A 17500-nucleotide genomic window follows, 5' to 3' on the forward strand; every position below is an offset into this window, starting at 1 on the left:
AGATGCCAATAACAGACACTCAGTGTTTCAGCTCCAAGTTCAGTAAGTTTTCCACTCCATCTCAAGATAAATACACACACACACACACACACACACACACACACACACATCCTGTACATACTTAAAAACAGTTTAGCATTTATGAGCTTGTATCCAAAAGCAAGGTAAAATTTAAGGCCAGAATTAAACATACTGATTTTGAGTCAATCTCATAGATTACTGATATAAAGAGCTTTTCCCTCTTGAAATATTAAAGTTAAACCTCTGGGGCTTTGTCAATTAATAAAATGGCTTATATATGTATATAACTCCGTAAGTTAAGATAACATGAACACTTAGTTCATCCGTAAGAGTATCAGCATCCTCTCCCTCCATGGACAGCATTGAATCAACCATTATACGAGAACAAATAAAAACCTGCTTCCATGGTCAAGTCAACCCTGATGGAACCATTTTTAAAATTCATTGTAAGAAAAGCTCTCTAGAGAAAAGAACACTTGGAATCATCAGCAGCTATTAAGCTTATACTCCTCCTCAAAGAAAAGAAAAGCTTTAAGTTTGATATAGTCATTTTGCAGTTTTCCAAAGGAAAAAATTAATTTGAGGTTGAGCTATTGCCACCATTTCTACAGTGTGCCCTCAGATCTGTTAGATGGAATAGCAGGGGGTTTACACACCACAGCTGTAACAGATGTTCTTCACACTTGTTCCTTGTGATAAAATTAACATCTTAAAACTAGCTAATTTGCAAACAGAGAAGCAACATAATTGCACTTTAACAGCTGAACAGTTTTACTTACTTCCTGAGACAGAAATGGGATGACTTGTGCACAAATCGTATTCAATCTCTTGGCGATTTCAGTCTATAAAGAACAAAGCCATATAAATGTTTAGTATACACTCCATAATCAGTTCAGAAAGATAAAACTTCATACCCAACACTTTAGCCTTCCACTTGCCTCACACTTGAGGGCATGAAATTGCTTTCCCAGGCTACCTTACTAATATTTATCTTGAGATAAACAGTAGATATTAATCCCACTTGCAAAGTAAGACATAACTGCACGCTTTATTGGTCACTTAAATAAGAGATAATGAGCAGTTTAATTGAATTGGAAAATCTACGTGGTTTAAGGCTATATAATCATTTAACCTGGTGATTGCAAACCCCTTCACAGACTTATTCAATTATGGCGTTCCATAGCACGTTTATGTTGTTAGAGCAAGTTCATTCAAACGGGTGTCAGAAACCAGGGGAGCAGGAGCCCCATCAAAGCGGTGTAGCTTTCAAGGTACAGTCTAGAGGGAGTCCAGAAGAAAGAAGGCATGGACCTCTTTCCACCTGTCCCAACTCTAAACAAGCCAAGAAATAATGCTAAAACAGAACTCAAAGAGAGACAGTCAAGTCAAGACATTCTGAATATCTGGTAAAGTTTCACCACAATTTAGAGCATCAAATGTGAAGACCTCAGTGACAGGGCCCACGTTCCAGCTGAACATTAACAAAACATGTCCTGAGTGTCCGCAGCGTGGGCTGTTCCAAAGAAAGTAGGAAACGTCTCTGCTCAGCTCCAAATCCACAAGATCCTTCTGGTACAAGGAACACACTGGCAAAGGGAGAGGAAGAAAGGTGCCTGCTTCCAGCACAGGGTAGGATCCACCTCCCTGCCCCACGTCCAACAACCTCTAGCAAGGCAAAACAGCTCTGCCTTTCTGTAACTCTGAAGAACCAGCTCAGCCTTAAAAGGAAAAAAAAAAAAACAAGCCACCTAAAAGGAGCGCCAGCGTTGACCTTAATTATTTCATTGTTTTCCGTCAATGTTAGTGAAGTTGGTAATGAAAAGGATCACAAACAGAAAATTATGAAGCACACAGCCATGCCCTTGAGAAATAGAGAATAAAATAACTAAGGTAAAGTAGAATCCTCAGAAACCATATATTTAAGTATATAAAAGAGAGCTGCCGTTTGTCCTCTAAGATGATTCCATTTAACTGAGCAACAAGGCCTTTGGTTTGATGGGATTGCATATGGGCCAACCAAACTCAATTCTCCCCCACCACCAGAGATAGAGTTCCAGCCTGGAAGAAATGTAGTACTAGAAGGGGAAATGGCTGGTATAGAGAGCCAACTCACGACCTTGCTCTAACCAGCAGGACAAACATATATGGAAAAGGATGCAGCTGTACCAGGTGCAAAAACAGAACTGGGCAGCCCCACCCAATTCAACCGATTATAGCCACTCACTCAACCTAACTCAAGGTCATAGCTCTCCTTTAAAGCAACAGCAGGCTTCCTTTTCCTTTGCAACAGGCTTTGGTACTATATACTTGGTTCTATGAGGGGGAACCCAAAAGAAACCAGAATTATCTTCTGGAGGGAGGGCTCCTTGTAGTACAGGCTTCCCCAACTAGGTGAATGTTCTAAGAACCCATCTGTGTCAGTGTACCAACTGGTGTGCTGTGAGAGACTATTCGACTTCAGAGATTTTTTTTGAAGGCTCTCAACGCAACTGCCCATTTCATGATGAATGATTTACCAGCACACCTGCCCACACCATGCTGAGTGTTCAGCAGTTTTTGACCAAAAAACTGTGTGACCCTCCATGCCCCACCCTCCCTATTCATCTGATCTTGCCCCGACTGGCTTCTTTTTGTTTCACAGGATAAAAAAAGGGCTTTAAAGGGAAACGTTCTGCTAATGTTGAAAAGGTGAAACAAAAAAACATCAGAAGCACTAAAAGGCATCAAAATGGATGAGTTCAAAAACTGTTCTGAGCAGTGGAAAAAAGACTCACAGACAATTCTTTTATAAATAAATCCCAGGGAGGGGGGATTTGGTTGCCCCTTATGTAAAGGAGCAGGGATGCCCTTCGTGAACTCTCAGACCCTTGCCCTCCAGCTTTCTACCTATCACATATACCAACAACACTTTCTTATAAAGATTTTATTTGTTTTTAGAGAGAGTGGAAGGGACGAAGGAAGAGAGGGAGGGAACCTCCATGTGTGGCTGCCTCTCAAGCGCCCCCCACTGGGGACCTGGCCCACAACCCAGGTATGTGCCCTACCTAGGAATTGAACTGGTAACCCTTTGGTTCACAGGCCAGCAGTCAATCCACTGAGCCACACCAGCCAGAGCTGAACAACATTCTACACTTTCCCGTTCTCCAAAATTCACACTTACGGTTCCCAATCTTAAAAATGATTAATGCTCACTTTAAGCACACATCCAGGTCTATCATGAAAGGATAACCGTGAGTAACATTTTGGTGATTCTGAGAAGCATCATTCGAGTACTCACAAACTAAGAGTAGAGAAAGATATGTTTATATCAAGAGGCCCCATTACACATACTGCCTTCCTATAATTTGTTATTTCCACTATAAAATGTCTCATGGATACCCTCACAATCAATAAATGACATGAATGAGGACATCCTTGATGTATCCCACAAGACAAGCCTACTAGTGTTTAAGTACCCCAGGCATTTATGTTTCATCTACTTTTCCACGTTTACAAATTCTATGTCAAATAACCCTCTACACAGATCTTTGGAACCCCTAGGAGAGAAACTGCTAGGTCAAAGTGTATGCATATTTTAAACTGGAATGCATGCTGATAAACTGCCCAGCAGTAAAGCTTACCAATTCATATTATCACCAGTCTATAAGGGTGTATGCTCTCCCACAGTGTCAATATTGGGTTTTGTTGACCTTTTAAAAAAATCTTTATCCATTTAATAGATTTTAAAAAAAAACCTCACTGTTATTTCCATCACTCAGATTCTTCCAAAAACTAAACCTTTTCATATATTTATTGGACCACTGTATTTTTTCCTTTCTCTCTTTAGTATTTATGCATCACTGTATTTTTGTAGTTCTTTCCATATGACAAATATTGACTTTCATAGTTTATCCATCTTGCCATTTGTCTTTCTGCTTTACTTACTATAGATTTTTTGCTATGCATTACTAAGTTTTTATGTGGTCAAACTAAAGAATAATGTTTCTATGTTCCTGCTCACTGGGTCAGAATTAGAACACTCCAAAATTATAGATTCCATTCTTAACTTTCTTCTATGGTTGTACTTTCTATGCTTAAGTACTTGATCTTTATTTTGGTCAAGAAAAGATGATTTATTTAATAATACTATGTGGCTTTAAGGTAGAACTGATTTTAACTGTCAGGAGACCCTTAAGACCTGGTCTAAATGAAATGAACTTGTAAATCTTTAATAATATTAGTTATTTAAAGGAAAAAACACAAAAAGTACATATTAAAGCATAGCTCATATAAACTGGGTTACAGTACGTAAGACAGAAACAGGAGGAAGGTTACAGGCTCAAACTTATGAAGAAACATCAAAAGCCACACCATCTGTTCTGGGAATTCTAAATAAATGGTCTGGAGAAGAAATAGAAATAATGACAGAGGAGGGCCTTTATCCAAGCTGTCTCCTCCCTCTGCCAGGTCTGATAAGTGAGCTTGATTCTGAGCAAGGAAGCCTAAATTCAAGTCTCACCTCCGGTTCACCCAGAAACTCTCTGAGCTGCCCCAGCTTCTCCATAAGGAGACTTCTTAGCTCCAGGCAGCATGAGTGAGGATGTGACTTGTTTCCCTGACAGTGTTTTCTTTATGAGTTCTAAAACATCACTGCCACCCCAGGAGAGTTTCATAAATGTTTTTCCCAGCCCTTAAAAAAACTCTGAAAAGCAGCATGAAAACCAACATTAATTCTTAAGTATCATCTCTTGTTTCAATGCAAGACCTCTAACTGAACACAAATTAACAAGTAGTGTTTTCCACCCATGCTTCTATTCCAACCATAGTTTGCAAGCAAGTTAAACTGGATATTTGACCCTGCTGAAGCAGGAATTAAGAAAGTCTGTAAGCTCTTCAGACTGCCTTCTACCTCTTCCAAAGGATAACAACTCCAGTGGAAAAACTTCAGGCTGCCCTAGCTGGTGAGGCTCAGTGGATTGAGCACCGGCTTGTGAAGCAAGGGGTCACCAGTTCAATTCCCAGTCAGGGCGCATGCCTGGGTGGCAGGCCAGGTTCCCAGTTGGGCACATGAGAGGCAACCACACACTGATGTTTTTCTCCCTCTCCTTCCCTTCTCCTCTCTCTAAAAAGTAAATAATTAAAACCTATTTAAAAAAACAATAGTACCCCATAGTGCCCTGTGCCAGAGCACCCTGGCCCAGAGCCATTGCCCAGCCTCTGCCCGTGGGCTGCAGGCACTGAAGTGGGCCGCACAGTGGAAAACAACAACAAAACTTCAGGCTAACTGTACTCTCCACCTGGAAATCATGTTCCTGATGAAAGCTGAAGATGTACTTGGTACCTACTAATAGTCATAAATGCTTATAAATAAGCCTTCCTTGTGCCTGTATTTCTGACACCATGTAAGGCAACACATTTAGTCAGTGTTCAAGAACTATGCCCAAATCAGATTTGCATGGAACCTTTGTGCCCAGAGACTTAACCAGCTGGGTAAAGGCCCCAGCATCAAGCCTTACCATCATGGATAACCTCCACCCATTGAGGCAATAGGAAGCAGGCATCAAATTACCTGTTCAGAACTATCTTTTATTCTCCTAACCAACGCCAACTTTCCTCACTGACTTGCTTATAATAGAGTTAATTCTCACAACCAAAAAACTTGGGTTTGCATCTAAGCAAACCAGTACTAGGTGTCCTTAAGTCATTTCAACCAGCTGGCCACAGGTCTCTTACTACCAATCTATTTCAGTGTTTCATCAAAATCAAATAAGCTAATACATAAACTACAGCTGAACTTCTTTAATGAGCTGTTCTCTTACCTCAATCCTTCAAGGCCTACCTCACATCCACTTGGAAGCTGCCTTTCCCTCATAAAACCAGAAAATAAATTCTTCTCTTGGCCCTTTAAGATCCTCCACAGCATTTGCTGTCTTAGTGGGTACACTAAGTCTTGGTTTAAAATCACATCTAACATAAAGTTTCCATACGGATTCTTAACAGCTTCCAGCACAGAAGTCTTCCCCACAGGATGAGCTGGGAAGCATGAGAACAAGGCTCCTACGAAACACTGTGATGCAGCTCCTCACTGCCCCTCGGCCACTAACACTGCCCCCAGGGCACACAGTTCACGTGGTTTCAAGGAATGGTTCACTGACTAATAATCTCCACATACCCAATGATCAAGAGGTACCAAGATAAACTACTACCAAACAGTGTTAGAGAACAAGGCTCTGTTTACAATAACAAGTTACATCCTATGTTAAAAAAACAAAATTCAACTGGGTAAATCTGAAGATCTCTAATTGGCTTTATTCAACTAGTCATGAGTCAGACAGCATATGATCTAGTAAACAGAAAGGACCTCCAAAGAGCTGACAAAAGGAAAGGTGTTTAAAGGCACAAAGGAGAAAGAAAAAACCAATTATTAGCAAAGAATGTACTGTTTCAGGAAAAGTTTGCCTTGGTTTGGCAATGTGAGGCTTAGCACAAGCAACTCCATTTTGGGCCTGTTGTTTCTTTTTGACCCTTAGTTGGTATAAGATTCACATATTTTTAACTACATTAAATATGGTCAAATATCTCAAAGGCTAGCTTTTGAAGCAAACCCTGGTCTATTCTGCAGGGCTCTTAAACTGAAGACATGTTCTGGGCATCTGAACTTAAATTTTAGGATTTATAATTCCTAAAAGCTCAACTCTCCACCTTTTCATGCTGCTTATACCTAGTCTAATTACAAGACCGAAGAGGCCACTCCCCCATGTCTGCTCACTTCTCCACTACAAAGTAATGTATAATGAATGCTGTTTGAAGCTCAAAACAGGGTGAGGACTGCTTAAGAGTAATTGCCCATGGTCTCAAAGCAATGCAATGGCACCTTGCCCAAAGTCAGATTAGGGAGGGGAAACTCCACCACCATTAAATTGCAAATTGATGGATCATAAAAAGTGCTGCTTATGCTAAGGGCTGGCAGACTGATTTTTGGTTTCCTAGAGCCAAGCAGGAAGCCCAGAGAAAAACACAGTGGAGTGTTGGTAAGAAGTATCTGGCAACAGATAGATGGGCAAGAACATGAAAACAAAGCACACCCAAGAAAACAGATAATGTCTAAATCCCTTCTGACCACAAGTTTCTGCATCTGTGAAATGACGACAGAAAAATGTTCAACTTCACCAACAACCAAACAAGCACAAATTTTGTTGTAAGGTGGGTCATCTGCACCAGTTGTTAGTTTATTTTTAAAAACTAATAAAATATGACAAATAATGAGTCCTCTGGGAAACTGAAACAATCATAGTATTACTGATGACAGAGTAAATTAGTAGTCGCCTTGGAAAGCAACTGGCCAATGTGTTTTAAAAGCATGAAATTATTCAAACTCTTTGGTAAGGCTTCCCACAGCTATGAATTTATCCTAAGGAAATAGTTCAAATGAAAAGCATTCTATGCATAAAGCTGTTTGCTGCAGCACTAGTTTCAAAGCAAAAAAGATAAAAACAGGTAAAGATGTAACAGATCAACACATCACAACCATTTGCAGAGTTTCTGAAAAAAATTAACACTTGTCTTCCTGAGAGATCAGTTGTCTAATCAGTTGCCTAATACTGGGAGAACAGTCAAATGCACTGCATCAACCTAAAGGCAGAACAAGTAACCACTGAGGTCATATTTATGATAATGATGCTTAAATGACCAACATTTTACCAGATAAAGCAGGAGAACAAAGATGTGATGTCAGTATGACTTTTGTTTTTGTTTTAACACAACATGCATGTGGCCAAGTACTGTTGATACCCAAAATAAAAATGGAGATTATGCTGGGGGGTAGGGTTACTGGTGACTTTTTTTTTTTTCAGTGACCTTGTGAACACCACCTTGATCTACTGCCTAAATGTATGATTAAACTGGCAAGAGAGGAAAGGGTGGTCAAGCCCACCACACCTGTGATAGACAGTGGCACCTGAGTGACAACAATGCTGGCAAACCCTAAAACCAGTTGGACGCCTGGCCCTCTTACAGTCCTCAAATCACCAATGGAGAAACCAACGCCTAAAGGAAATGATTTGCCCAGGGTCATAAAGCAAGATTAGAAGCCATGCTCTTTGCTTAGTCCTTTCTTCAGGAATCAAAAGTGGAAAACTGGGAAATACTGGAGATCAGAAATAAAGCTAATAAACTCAGCCTTGTTTTGCAAAGCAGTACAGCCCAAACAGGACTGCAGGAGCATAAGGCCAAAGCCATATCATCCCTCAGTCAGCCACAAGAAGCTATTCCAGTCTGTCAATGACAGGCACTGCACCCTTGCTGCCCTGGCATAAGTGCTCTGCAAAGCAGAGCAGGCATTTTACAAGTGACCTCAGTTATAAATTGTGAATCCCAGGTAAGCAAGTCGAAGCCAAACTGCACTTTAGTCCTCTTCTCAGGCAGAGGGAGTCAGTGTTATCAGCCCTAACACCAATCTGGCTCACCAGTAGAGCAAAATCCACAAAACACATCTTCAAATACATCCCTATTTCCTGAAGATGGTGTCTGATGTACCTAGAGAAAATTCAAGATGTTTGGATAAAAATCACATACCCAAAATGACATATGCAAAATACTACAAATAACCTTGTGACACACTGCTCCCCTTTGGGGGGTGAGGGTCCTTGGCCTAGAGACTTCCTTCAGAACATCCAATATTCACTGGATTACTACCTCCCACCATAACACCTCATGAAAAGGTTAATTTTACCTTAAGTTCTAGTACACCAGAGTAGCTTTCTGTTTAAAATAGAATTGTGTCAATAAAATGACTAATCACATTTTGGAGAAATCCAAATGAAAAGGACTTGCGGTATCATTAAGTTGAGGCTGTGATGAGGTCATGAGTGATTCTCAAACTCAAGAGCGTTTTGGAATCACCTGAAAGACTTGCTAAAATGTGACGTCTGGGCCCCGCCCAGAGTTTCTGTGGCCGCAGCTCCTGCATTCCTGCAGTTACTGGGCTAAGAACCACAGCTTGAGACGCATGTCATCCCATCCGTAACCACAACAGTGGCAGTCTCCTGCTTAGCACACAGCAGGTCCTCTTCCACCTCCTACTCTCCACTCTTCAATCTGAGCAGGTCCCCTATAATGAGCGTCAAAAACAAGTGGGCAGGGAAGTCAGGCCTGCCTCTCTCCACAGCCTTGCCACAATGCCATGGCAGCCTTCTGCACACATTTTTACAAAACAAGGCCAACGCAAGAATACAAACCGGGGGTGTCGGAACACATTTGCCTACTGTAGGAAACAACCTCAAACAATATTCATTTAAATGATTCCACCCATGGCAATGTAATCTTGCCTGTTCTTAAACTCTATGATTAGAACAAAACAAAGAGTACCAGATGACAGAAACCCTTTAGTGGCTCAATTAATCAGAACATAAGTCACCAATTACTGGCAGATAATAACTTTTGTGTTCCATCTCCCCCTCACTTGGCAGCTCTTACAACATTCTCAATCTGAGTCCTTTCCAACTAGGCGCAGACTCCATCCTTCCCCTGCTCATCGTTCACTGCAGCTTCTCTGGAAACAAGGAGGGGTTAAAAGAAAGAGGGGAAAAACCTGCTGAAGGCTGCTGGGGCGGAGATAGCAACACTAATTGCTCCCATTCTCTGGCTCCTCCGGAGACAGATTGCAGGGGCCTGCATCTCCGGAGAAAGCTCTTGCACTTGTATCTTCTTCGTGGCAGCTCTCAGCAGAGCAACTCAAGTGCCCTTAATTGTTTATGTTCTTAATGCAGAAGTCTCTTGAATGCATTCATTTTTAATAGCAGGCTTGAGTATGGGGCCCATCAAAGAATGACAAAGCAACTCTATTCATTGGTTCTCCTTCCTACAATGATGGTCTTTTGATTTATTTGCAAATGACAAGCTTGGCAGGCCCCACTTGAGGGTTGCCCTCATTTTTGTTTTGTTTTGTTTTTTTTTTTTTAAAGAATTCAGTTGCATTTCCAAAATGAAGTTGAGTCTGCAACACTGTGTATTTGTGTAAATTTTCCCCCCACTTCAGTTCCTTCTAATTAATGACTTAAATGTTTTGACCCAACTGTTGCCAAGCAGAGCATTTGGGCTTTAATTTGTCATTTTGGTAAAGATGCGTCCTTGACAAAAGCATAGCAGCTGTTTCAGTGCCTAACCGGCAGATTTCCATTATTCAGAAGCGCCTTGTTATGGGGTTCAGAGAGTGCTGTTCACATGAAATGGCACTGACTTGTCCCATGATGGAAATAGACAGCTTTTGGTGGCCTTAAAGGAAAATGCACTCTATTGCACCATAGGTTTCGAAGACAAACTCTGTAGGGTGAATCACAGAACATTACTGTGAAGTCAACACCTATTGTTCTCGGAAGGGAAAGAAAGCAAGCCTCCCCTGAAATACACCCCAGCAAGTATACATCTTTTGCCCTCTTCAAAGGTCTTAATCATGAAGGAGCTCGTAAGAAATTAGATAATATCATACAACAGCAGAATTAGTGGGAGGAAAAACCAACTGCATCATTATCGTCACAGGAAGACTAAAATTACAATTATGAAAATAAAATATACCTATGTAAAGACAAAGGCTGCCCGGGAATGTGCAAAATCAAGTTACCTCCGAAAACCAGGTTTTAGAGAAGGTTCTTCCTTCAAAATGTGTAACATGATTTTCTTTGCAGTAAAATTGAAAACACTCTCCATTGTAGCTACCTTCTAGGCCTGTGTTACCTGTCTTTGGTTGGTACTGACTTCCTTTCTGCCTTCCGTCTGCGATCACTATCTCTATGCCTTCCAAGATGACAAAGCACTACAATCAAACACTACTTACTGATCCCTGATGAGCATTTCCCATCCTCACTCCCCACATCTTGTTTGGAGATCACTGGATCAGCAGTTTGGTGTGGATATTTCCCCAACAGGTTGGAATCTTTAGCCAATCCAGAGAGCAGGAGAAGAATTTCCTGCCTGAGGTGACCATGGAATGGTGCTCCCTAATTTTAAAAGCATGCTACCCAAGAATGACACTGCCACTATTCTTCCAAAGTGACTTCTTAGGGAAAGCAACTATTCCTCCAGGAGGCCTACGTCACCAGTGCCATGTGACCCAGCAGCAGAATGGCCACAGGTTTTATATATATGTGTGTGTGTGTGTGACAGAAAAGCCCCAGAGCAAAGCCACTGTGCCCCCAGCTCAGTCTCAGTCTGGAAGCCCCACTCCAGGGCCTTACTCCCCCACAGGCTTTGTTACTGGAGAGGTGGTACCTTGGGAAGGAAGACAAGGTTCTTGGCCTTTCCAGTTGGAACCTGAGATTCTCTTTTCAATCAACCTCATGTGCCAAGAAACCTGCAAAGCTCCAGAATGAAATTTACCCTCGGAGTGGCTGTAAGACAGATTTTAAGGGAGGGGCTTCTGCTTCGAATTGGGCGACCACCTCTTCCTTAGAACAGTGCACTGTGAATACCCGGCAAGTGCAGGGAATCACAGGTTAGGGGCCATTGATGTAGAAAAACACTGTGCACAGCAAAGTCAACATTTAAAAAAAAAATATTTTCTCAAAAGCATCTTAGCTCATCATTAAAATGAAATCTGGGATGCTGGTATGAATTTTCAAAGCATAACCTTTTGGAAAAGCTTTTAAGTATTTAAGAAGATGCTAAGTACAAGGATCCTAGATGACAGACTTCACTAGTGTATTAAAGATTCAGAGAATATTAATGCAGCTGTGCAGGTGGAGGCAAACAGGAATATCCTTTTAAATACAAATTAAGTTATTCTTTTAAAAACACTGGTCATCACATCACAATACAATACACAGAGAAATCTAATAAGCAAGAGAAAAATAATCATCATTTCTCCAAGATAATATTCAAGCCACTTTTCAGGGGGAAAAGTATACTGTATGAGAGAAAATTTATTCAGGGTTACATGGAGTGACCAAAAATATATACAACTAAAAGTATGCTAAAGAAAAGCCCTGGGTTCTCTTATGCCCAGCCATGTCAATTTATAATTTTAAATATGATACAGTGTTACGATGTATTGTCTAAGATATACGGGGGAAGCATTAAATTAGAGAGAACAACTAAATTATGAAAATAAGAACAACTTATAAAGGATGGGCCACCAGAAGTTACCACTCCTATAATTCACCAGTTATTTTACAAGTAGACAAATCAATTTCTGTGCTCATGTGTGTTTTTAGAAAGCATCCCAGATATTCTTCCATTAATTATGTGGGTTCAGGACATGTCAATTCTTGTTTCCCAGAGCAGTAGAAACCAAATTTAACCCACATATCCTGTTACACTGGTCTGCCCTCACAGGGTTCCCACAGGGCTGGGCTGGTTCAATAATGCTGAGCTCCTTCTGGAAGAACAGCACAGACTTCCTGCCATTTGGACTGTGAAACACAGTAATCCACCAGGGAATAAAGGTCAAGGTTGCACTTTTGGTCATTACTGAATCATTTGAGATGATCTGTGGTGAGGATGAGAGGAAAATCGAAGGCTGTGAGAACGCTGCAAATGGCTTGACCTCAGACCAATTTTCATCTCCATCTGTCTAATAGACATGTGGATAAAAGCCCTCCCTCCTTCTGGGCCACTTGGCTGTTTTCAAATCTGTGGCACAAGCCAGGAACCAGTTAAACAATAAATGCGTTAATAGGGGGAAATAACCTTCTAAGCCCTGGGGTGACGCATACTCATGTTTTGGGTCATCGGCTAAAGTTTGGAAGGCAATTTCTTCCAGTCTGTAAGCAGTCCTGCAGCTAAATCAAAATTTTAACAAATACAGAGAATCATCTGCAGTGCAGGGGCCTGTGCCAAAATCTCCTTACTCGTACATGCAAATATATGCATACTTACACCTCCACCCCCCACACCAAAAGACATCCACGATTTCTTTTACGTCTGTTAACACACACAAAGGGAGCAGCAGTTCCAAAAACTGCACGCTGCTGAGAAGTCAATCTTTTTTCAAGTGTCCAATTAATGGTGCTTAAGCATTATTAAGGCATTTCAATCCTTGAATACAAAATATTCCCGGGAACCCAGAGCCTAATTACCATTTAAGCCATGGAATCAACGTATATCCTGATTTTTACTAATATTCCCCTGTACTTGTTTGGCCAAGCTACTTTTTTAAGGGAACGTTGTGCCATATATAAGTTTAGGCCCCCACAGTATATCAATGTCAAACAACATCGTGTCAAGCTAAGATTCAATTCAGGTAAGTGCCACTGCCAAATTTTCTTGTTCCCAGACGGGCTTTAAGATTATTTTATTGCTTAAAATTTAATTTGTTCCAACTCGTGTCTCCATGACAACGTTGGCTAACCCTGCAAATCATTTGGGTAATTGGATATCTTATCTTTCTATTGCTCTCAAATCGAATGATTCTGCTAGAATTGTAACAGCCAATCAAATTTACAGTCCTCCTGAGTAATAGACTTGGAAAAGTAGCCACATTCATCTCCTCTTTACAGCCATATTAACCAGTATGCGACAAACAGTAGAATCTGGTCTTCAAACTATACTCCAAATTGTAAACAGTGTCAATACCAATATTCTCATAGTGCAAAGTCTACTCAAAAGCCCCTTTCCTTTTATACTGTTTTGAGAAGCAACACTTGGTACTCACTCATTCTGCATAAACCCTGAGCAAGTTCAGTACTTTGAGGGAAACTGACAAGAGTAATTCCAGTAGCTAATAAGAAAAACTAAAAAAGAAACCACAGCTTTCTGGTATTTGACCTTGTGATAAAATAATGACCAAAACAATGGCTGCACAAGATCACAGTGTATGCTGACATTTATGTTTCTGAGGCTCTTTACATGGGTAAGCCATATTTGATCCATTAGTCAAGAAATAAGAATACAGATTTAACAACCAGTTCGAAAACCCCTGTACCCTTAGAGAAATCCAAGCAGTCAAAATGTGACACCTCTTTATACGTCATTTAACTCACAGATATCACAGCATCCGATGTAGTCTATCGTGGAATACAGACTTCCCAAAATTAGCAATTCCCCTGAGTGACTGACAGGATTCTGGTCTTTGGTCAGCTAAAAAGTACAGACCTTGGATATGTTTCCGTGGTCCAAGTCCAATCTTCCTGGTAGCCCTGCAACAAGATAGGCTCTGCAGGAGCTCACAATCCAGGCACTGTGAAAGACCCAGCCAGCTTACAAATGAAAAAGGCTCCAGAACCTAGGCCAACCGGCAGGCTGAGGTGGGTATCAAGAACCTCGCACTTTCCCTACAGATACTCAGGACTTCAGGACCTGCTCAGCCTAAACACAAAGAGACAGAACATGTAGCTTCTCAGCACACAGACGTCAGAAGGCAGCTGAGCTTTTAAGCAATTGTGAGAACACGTATTGTGAGAATTTGTTTCAGCTGTGCCCTCCTTTATCCCCAATACTTACAAAGACACCTAAGAGGTTTCTACAGCATCCTGCTGGGCAATAAGAGACAACAGCTGCAGCTTCCAGCGTGTCCGATCCTAATGGCCCTTTCCTCCCTCGTGCGTTTCTGCTCCTGCTCTCCAAATATCAGCACACAGCAGAAGCTGTGCATCTGGCAGTCCACAAAAATCTCAAGCCCATGATGCACACTGGAGGACATTACACAATTACCTCTTCAAACTTCTGCACAGCACCTTAGGTATTTTCATAGCCAAAAGACATACCTCACTAAAAGGTGTACTCACTCATCAAGGGGGGAGACTTTTTTCTCTGAGTAACAAGTTGGTCTTGTAATTCATTACTGTCCCCCTCACCAACAGAGTCTCTTCAAATTAAAAGTTGGATTTTCTACACTGAAAAAAAAAATCTGAAATGCACCTCCCCACCCTTTTCTCTGCCAAAACTCACTTAGTAAAATGAACCAAATCCTCTTTGTTGTTCATCTATTCTCTTGAAAAAACTCAACACAACTCTATTTTCACTGTTAGCAGTATTAACCACTTAAGGCTGATGCCTTCCAAAGGCATATTTTACTGTTTGGCCTAAATAAGGCACTTTAATTCCTCCAGATTCCTTAGACAACAGGCTGCCAGTAGGGCCTTCATTTAAAAAAGAAAAAGTTCCTTTTCAGCCTTAAGATAAATGCTTCTGATCTTAAGAAGGAAACAAATAATAAACTTAGTCGTTGAGGGGGAAAAAATGAAAAGTGAACAATTCAGAACGAGGGAGGAAGGAAACTAGTCTTGGAAAAACAAGATGAGAGTGTGGCCTAAAATTCCCACAACAGGGTACAGTTTTAAAGGGATCAATAACAGATTCCAAGAACAGCTATCCTCATAGTGCCCACATAACAGGCACCATTGTAATTGCTTCTGTATAAAGAAACTCACTCAATCCTGGCTAACTACCCTCTGGGGTGGGTCCTGCCTTCATCCCCTAACCTACTAGCCTGTTAATTCTTTTGTAAGGAGGAATAATTAGCCCTCACACAAAAGGGGACAGGGAACTAGAAGGATTTACAGGGAGCTCCTATAGCACAATTCCTAGGGCATGTGGGAGCTCAATGGATGGGGACTATGACTACTCACTCTAATGCACCAAATAAGCTTACTGGACAATAATAAACCTACGAGGCTGATTTTTGAAAACCAAAGCTGAAAAAGACAACTCCTGAGAACCAAGAGGGCACCTGTAGCTGCAGGCTGAACAGGGACCGGCTGCCCTTCCTCCATCCCGGTGGCCCATCCTTTATTCTCTCTATACCAAACCAACATGCAGATCAATGTTTAGGCCTCCTTTCCTAAACAGAAAGCGACCTTTTTATTTTCACTCGCTAATCCATAGAAGCCTTTCAAACGGCACAAATAAAGGCGGCTGCATTTTGTTCTCTAAATCAATTTTCTCCCCAGCCATCAAGTAGATGTTCCCGCACAGAGAAAGAACAGCCCTTCCCTTCTAATTCAAAAATCCATACTGTCATTGCCCTTGCAAACTGCTAAACAAGCAGTATCGGCAAGTCACTTGTGTTCTATAATATATTTACTGCAAATCCCAACGGCTCGCCTCCTAATGCAGTTTTCTATTGTGTCTGTGCGTGTCAATACACTGGCTGGTCACCTTACTCATAAGAGGCTCTGAACCGCTGTTTGCTCAAGGCATCAAGAGGGAACAGAGGCTGCACTCTCATAGACCCCCTGCCCTGCTCCTCCACATACAGGGCTACTCAAAGAGGTTTTGTTTTCTGGTATTTCACACCTCTCTACCACCCCAAGGCTTCTCAGGTCAACTTAACTTCTCCATTAGGACAGTTTCCAGCCACACAAAGTCCAAGGTCAGAGACCTTTTGCACGATTATTTCTCAGTTTCCCACCTATTAACACTAAAACTATTTCCCCCAGGAAATATACTGATTTCATCTTAAAGGTGCAATACACAGGGCCAAAAGGCAGAAGGGCTGGGGAAGAGAAATTGGCTTTCTCATTTAAGTACCAATTCACACTTTCAGGTTGCCTGGTGAAAAACAAAGTACCCTCACACCATATAATTGTGGATCACTTAATACAACCACCCAAAAACACAAAGGGCAAATCCAGGAGGAAAAACACCTGTTAAGACAGAACTCTTAAAATGCACTTGGAGAAAATTCCTCTTCCGTGTTATTATCTGTTTCAAACAGTGTTGGTAGCTAAAGAAAGGCCCAGCCATCTAACAAACCCCTTAAGTTTTCCAGAATTATTCTTTTATACATTAAGGAGGTGGGGGAGCAAAAGCTCTATGTAAGATCCCTGACAAGCAGATACTACAAAATGTTTACTCTGGTATCATGTAAGTGAGTACATCATGGGTATTTGCTATATATTTCTTTCTCCTTTTCTGTATATTTGAAATTCTTAATAAGAAAATGTTTGGAGGGCGAAAGGGCTATGTAAAGACTGTGAGTAAATAATCAATGAGTATAATCATTACTATTAAGAAACAACTCAAGTTTAATGCCTTGAGCAAACCTTGTAATTCAACTTATCCTCAACACTATCAGGACTGTGGTCCACCTCAGGAAATAAGCAGTGGTTCCAGGGATAGTCACTGATGCACACACTCAATTCACATGCCTCAGCAACATACTGCTTCTCTTTCCTCTCTTTCTTGAGTACAAACCCAAGTCTGTTACTGTAATTAAACTCCTCATTAAGAAGCCTCAGTGGATATTCTGACTATAAATCACTTTTCCAAAAGGAAAACAACTGAGCAAACACGGTTAGATGAGATTATTAGAACTAAAGTCCTATAAAACATCTAGTGAAATCAGAGTTCATTCTGAATTTTAGCACAAGGGCCCACACTCTGGATTCATTTTTACTCTGGGTTCCATAGACTTGCTGAGGAATCCTAACATATCCGCAAAGAGCCAGAACTGTTACGCAAAGCTATGGTGTGCAATTTTGCCAAGCAGCTTTCACCTGATCGTCATACAGGTTCAGGATCCAAATACCACCCTACGGAAGGAGCACATTAAATGCTACTTAACAAG

General features: G+C 41.1%; 1 protein-coding gene across 3 annotated transcripts in view; it reads right to left on the reverse strand.

Moving 5' to 3' along the window:
* Positions 1–17500, reverse strand: part of TLE1 (TLE family member 1, transcriptional corepressor) — an 83222-nt gene that overhangs the window by 56048 nt on the left and 9674 nt on the right. For all 3 annotated transcript variants that reach the window (XM_028507105.2, XM_036021773.1, XM_028507090.2), the window contains exon 5: positions 801–863. In XM_028507105.2, the coding sequence (XP_028362906.1) occupies positions 801–863 (63 nt within the window). The remainder of the gene's footprint in view (positions 1–800; positions 864–17500) is intronic.

This window comes from Phyllostomus discolor, chromosome 3 (assembly GCF_004126475.2).
Source record: "Phyllostomus discolor isolate MPI-MPIP mPhyDis1 chromosome 3, mPhyDis1.pri.v3, whole genome shotgun sequence".
NCBI lineage: Eukaryota > Metazoa > Chordata > Mammalia > Chiroptera > Phyllostomidae > Phyllostomus > Phyllostomus discolor.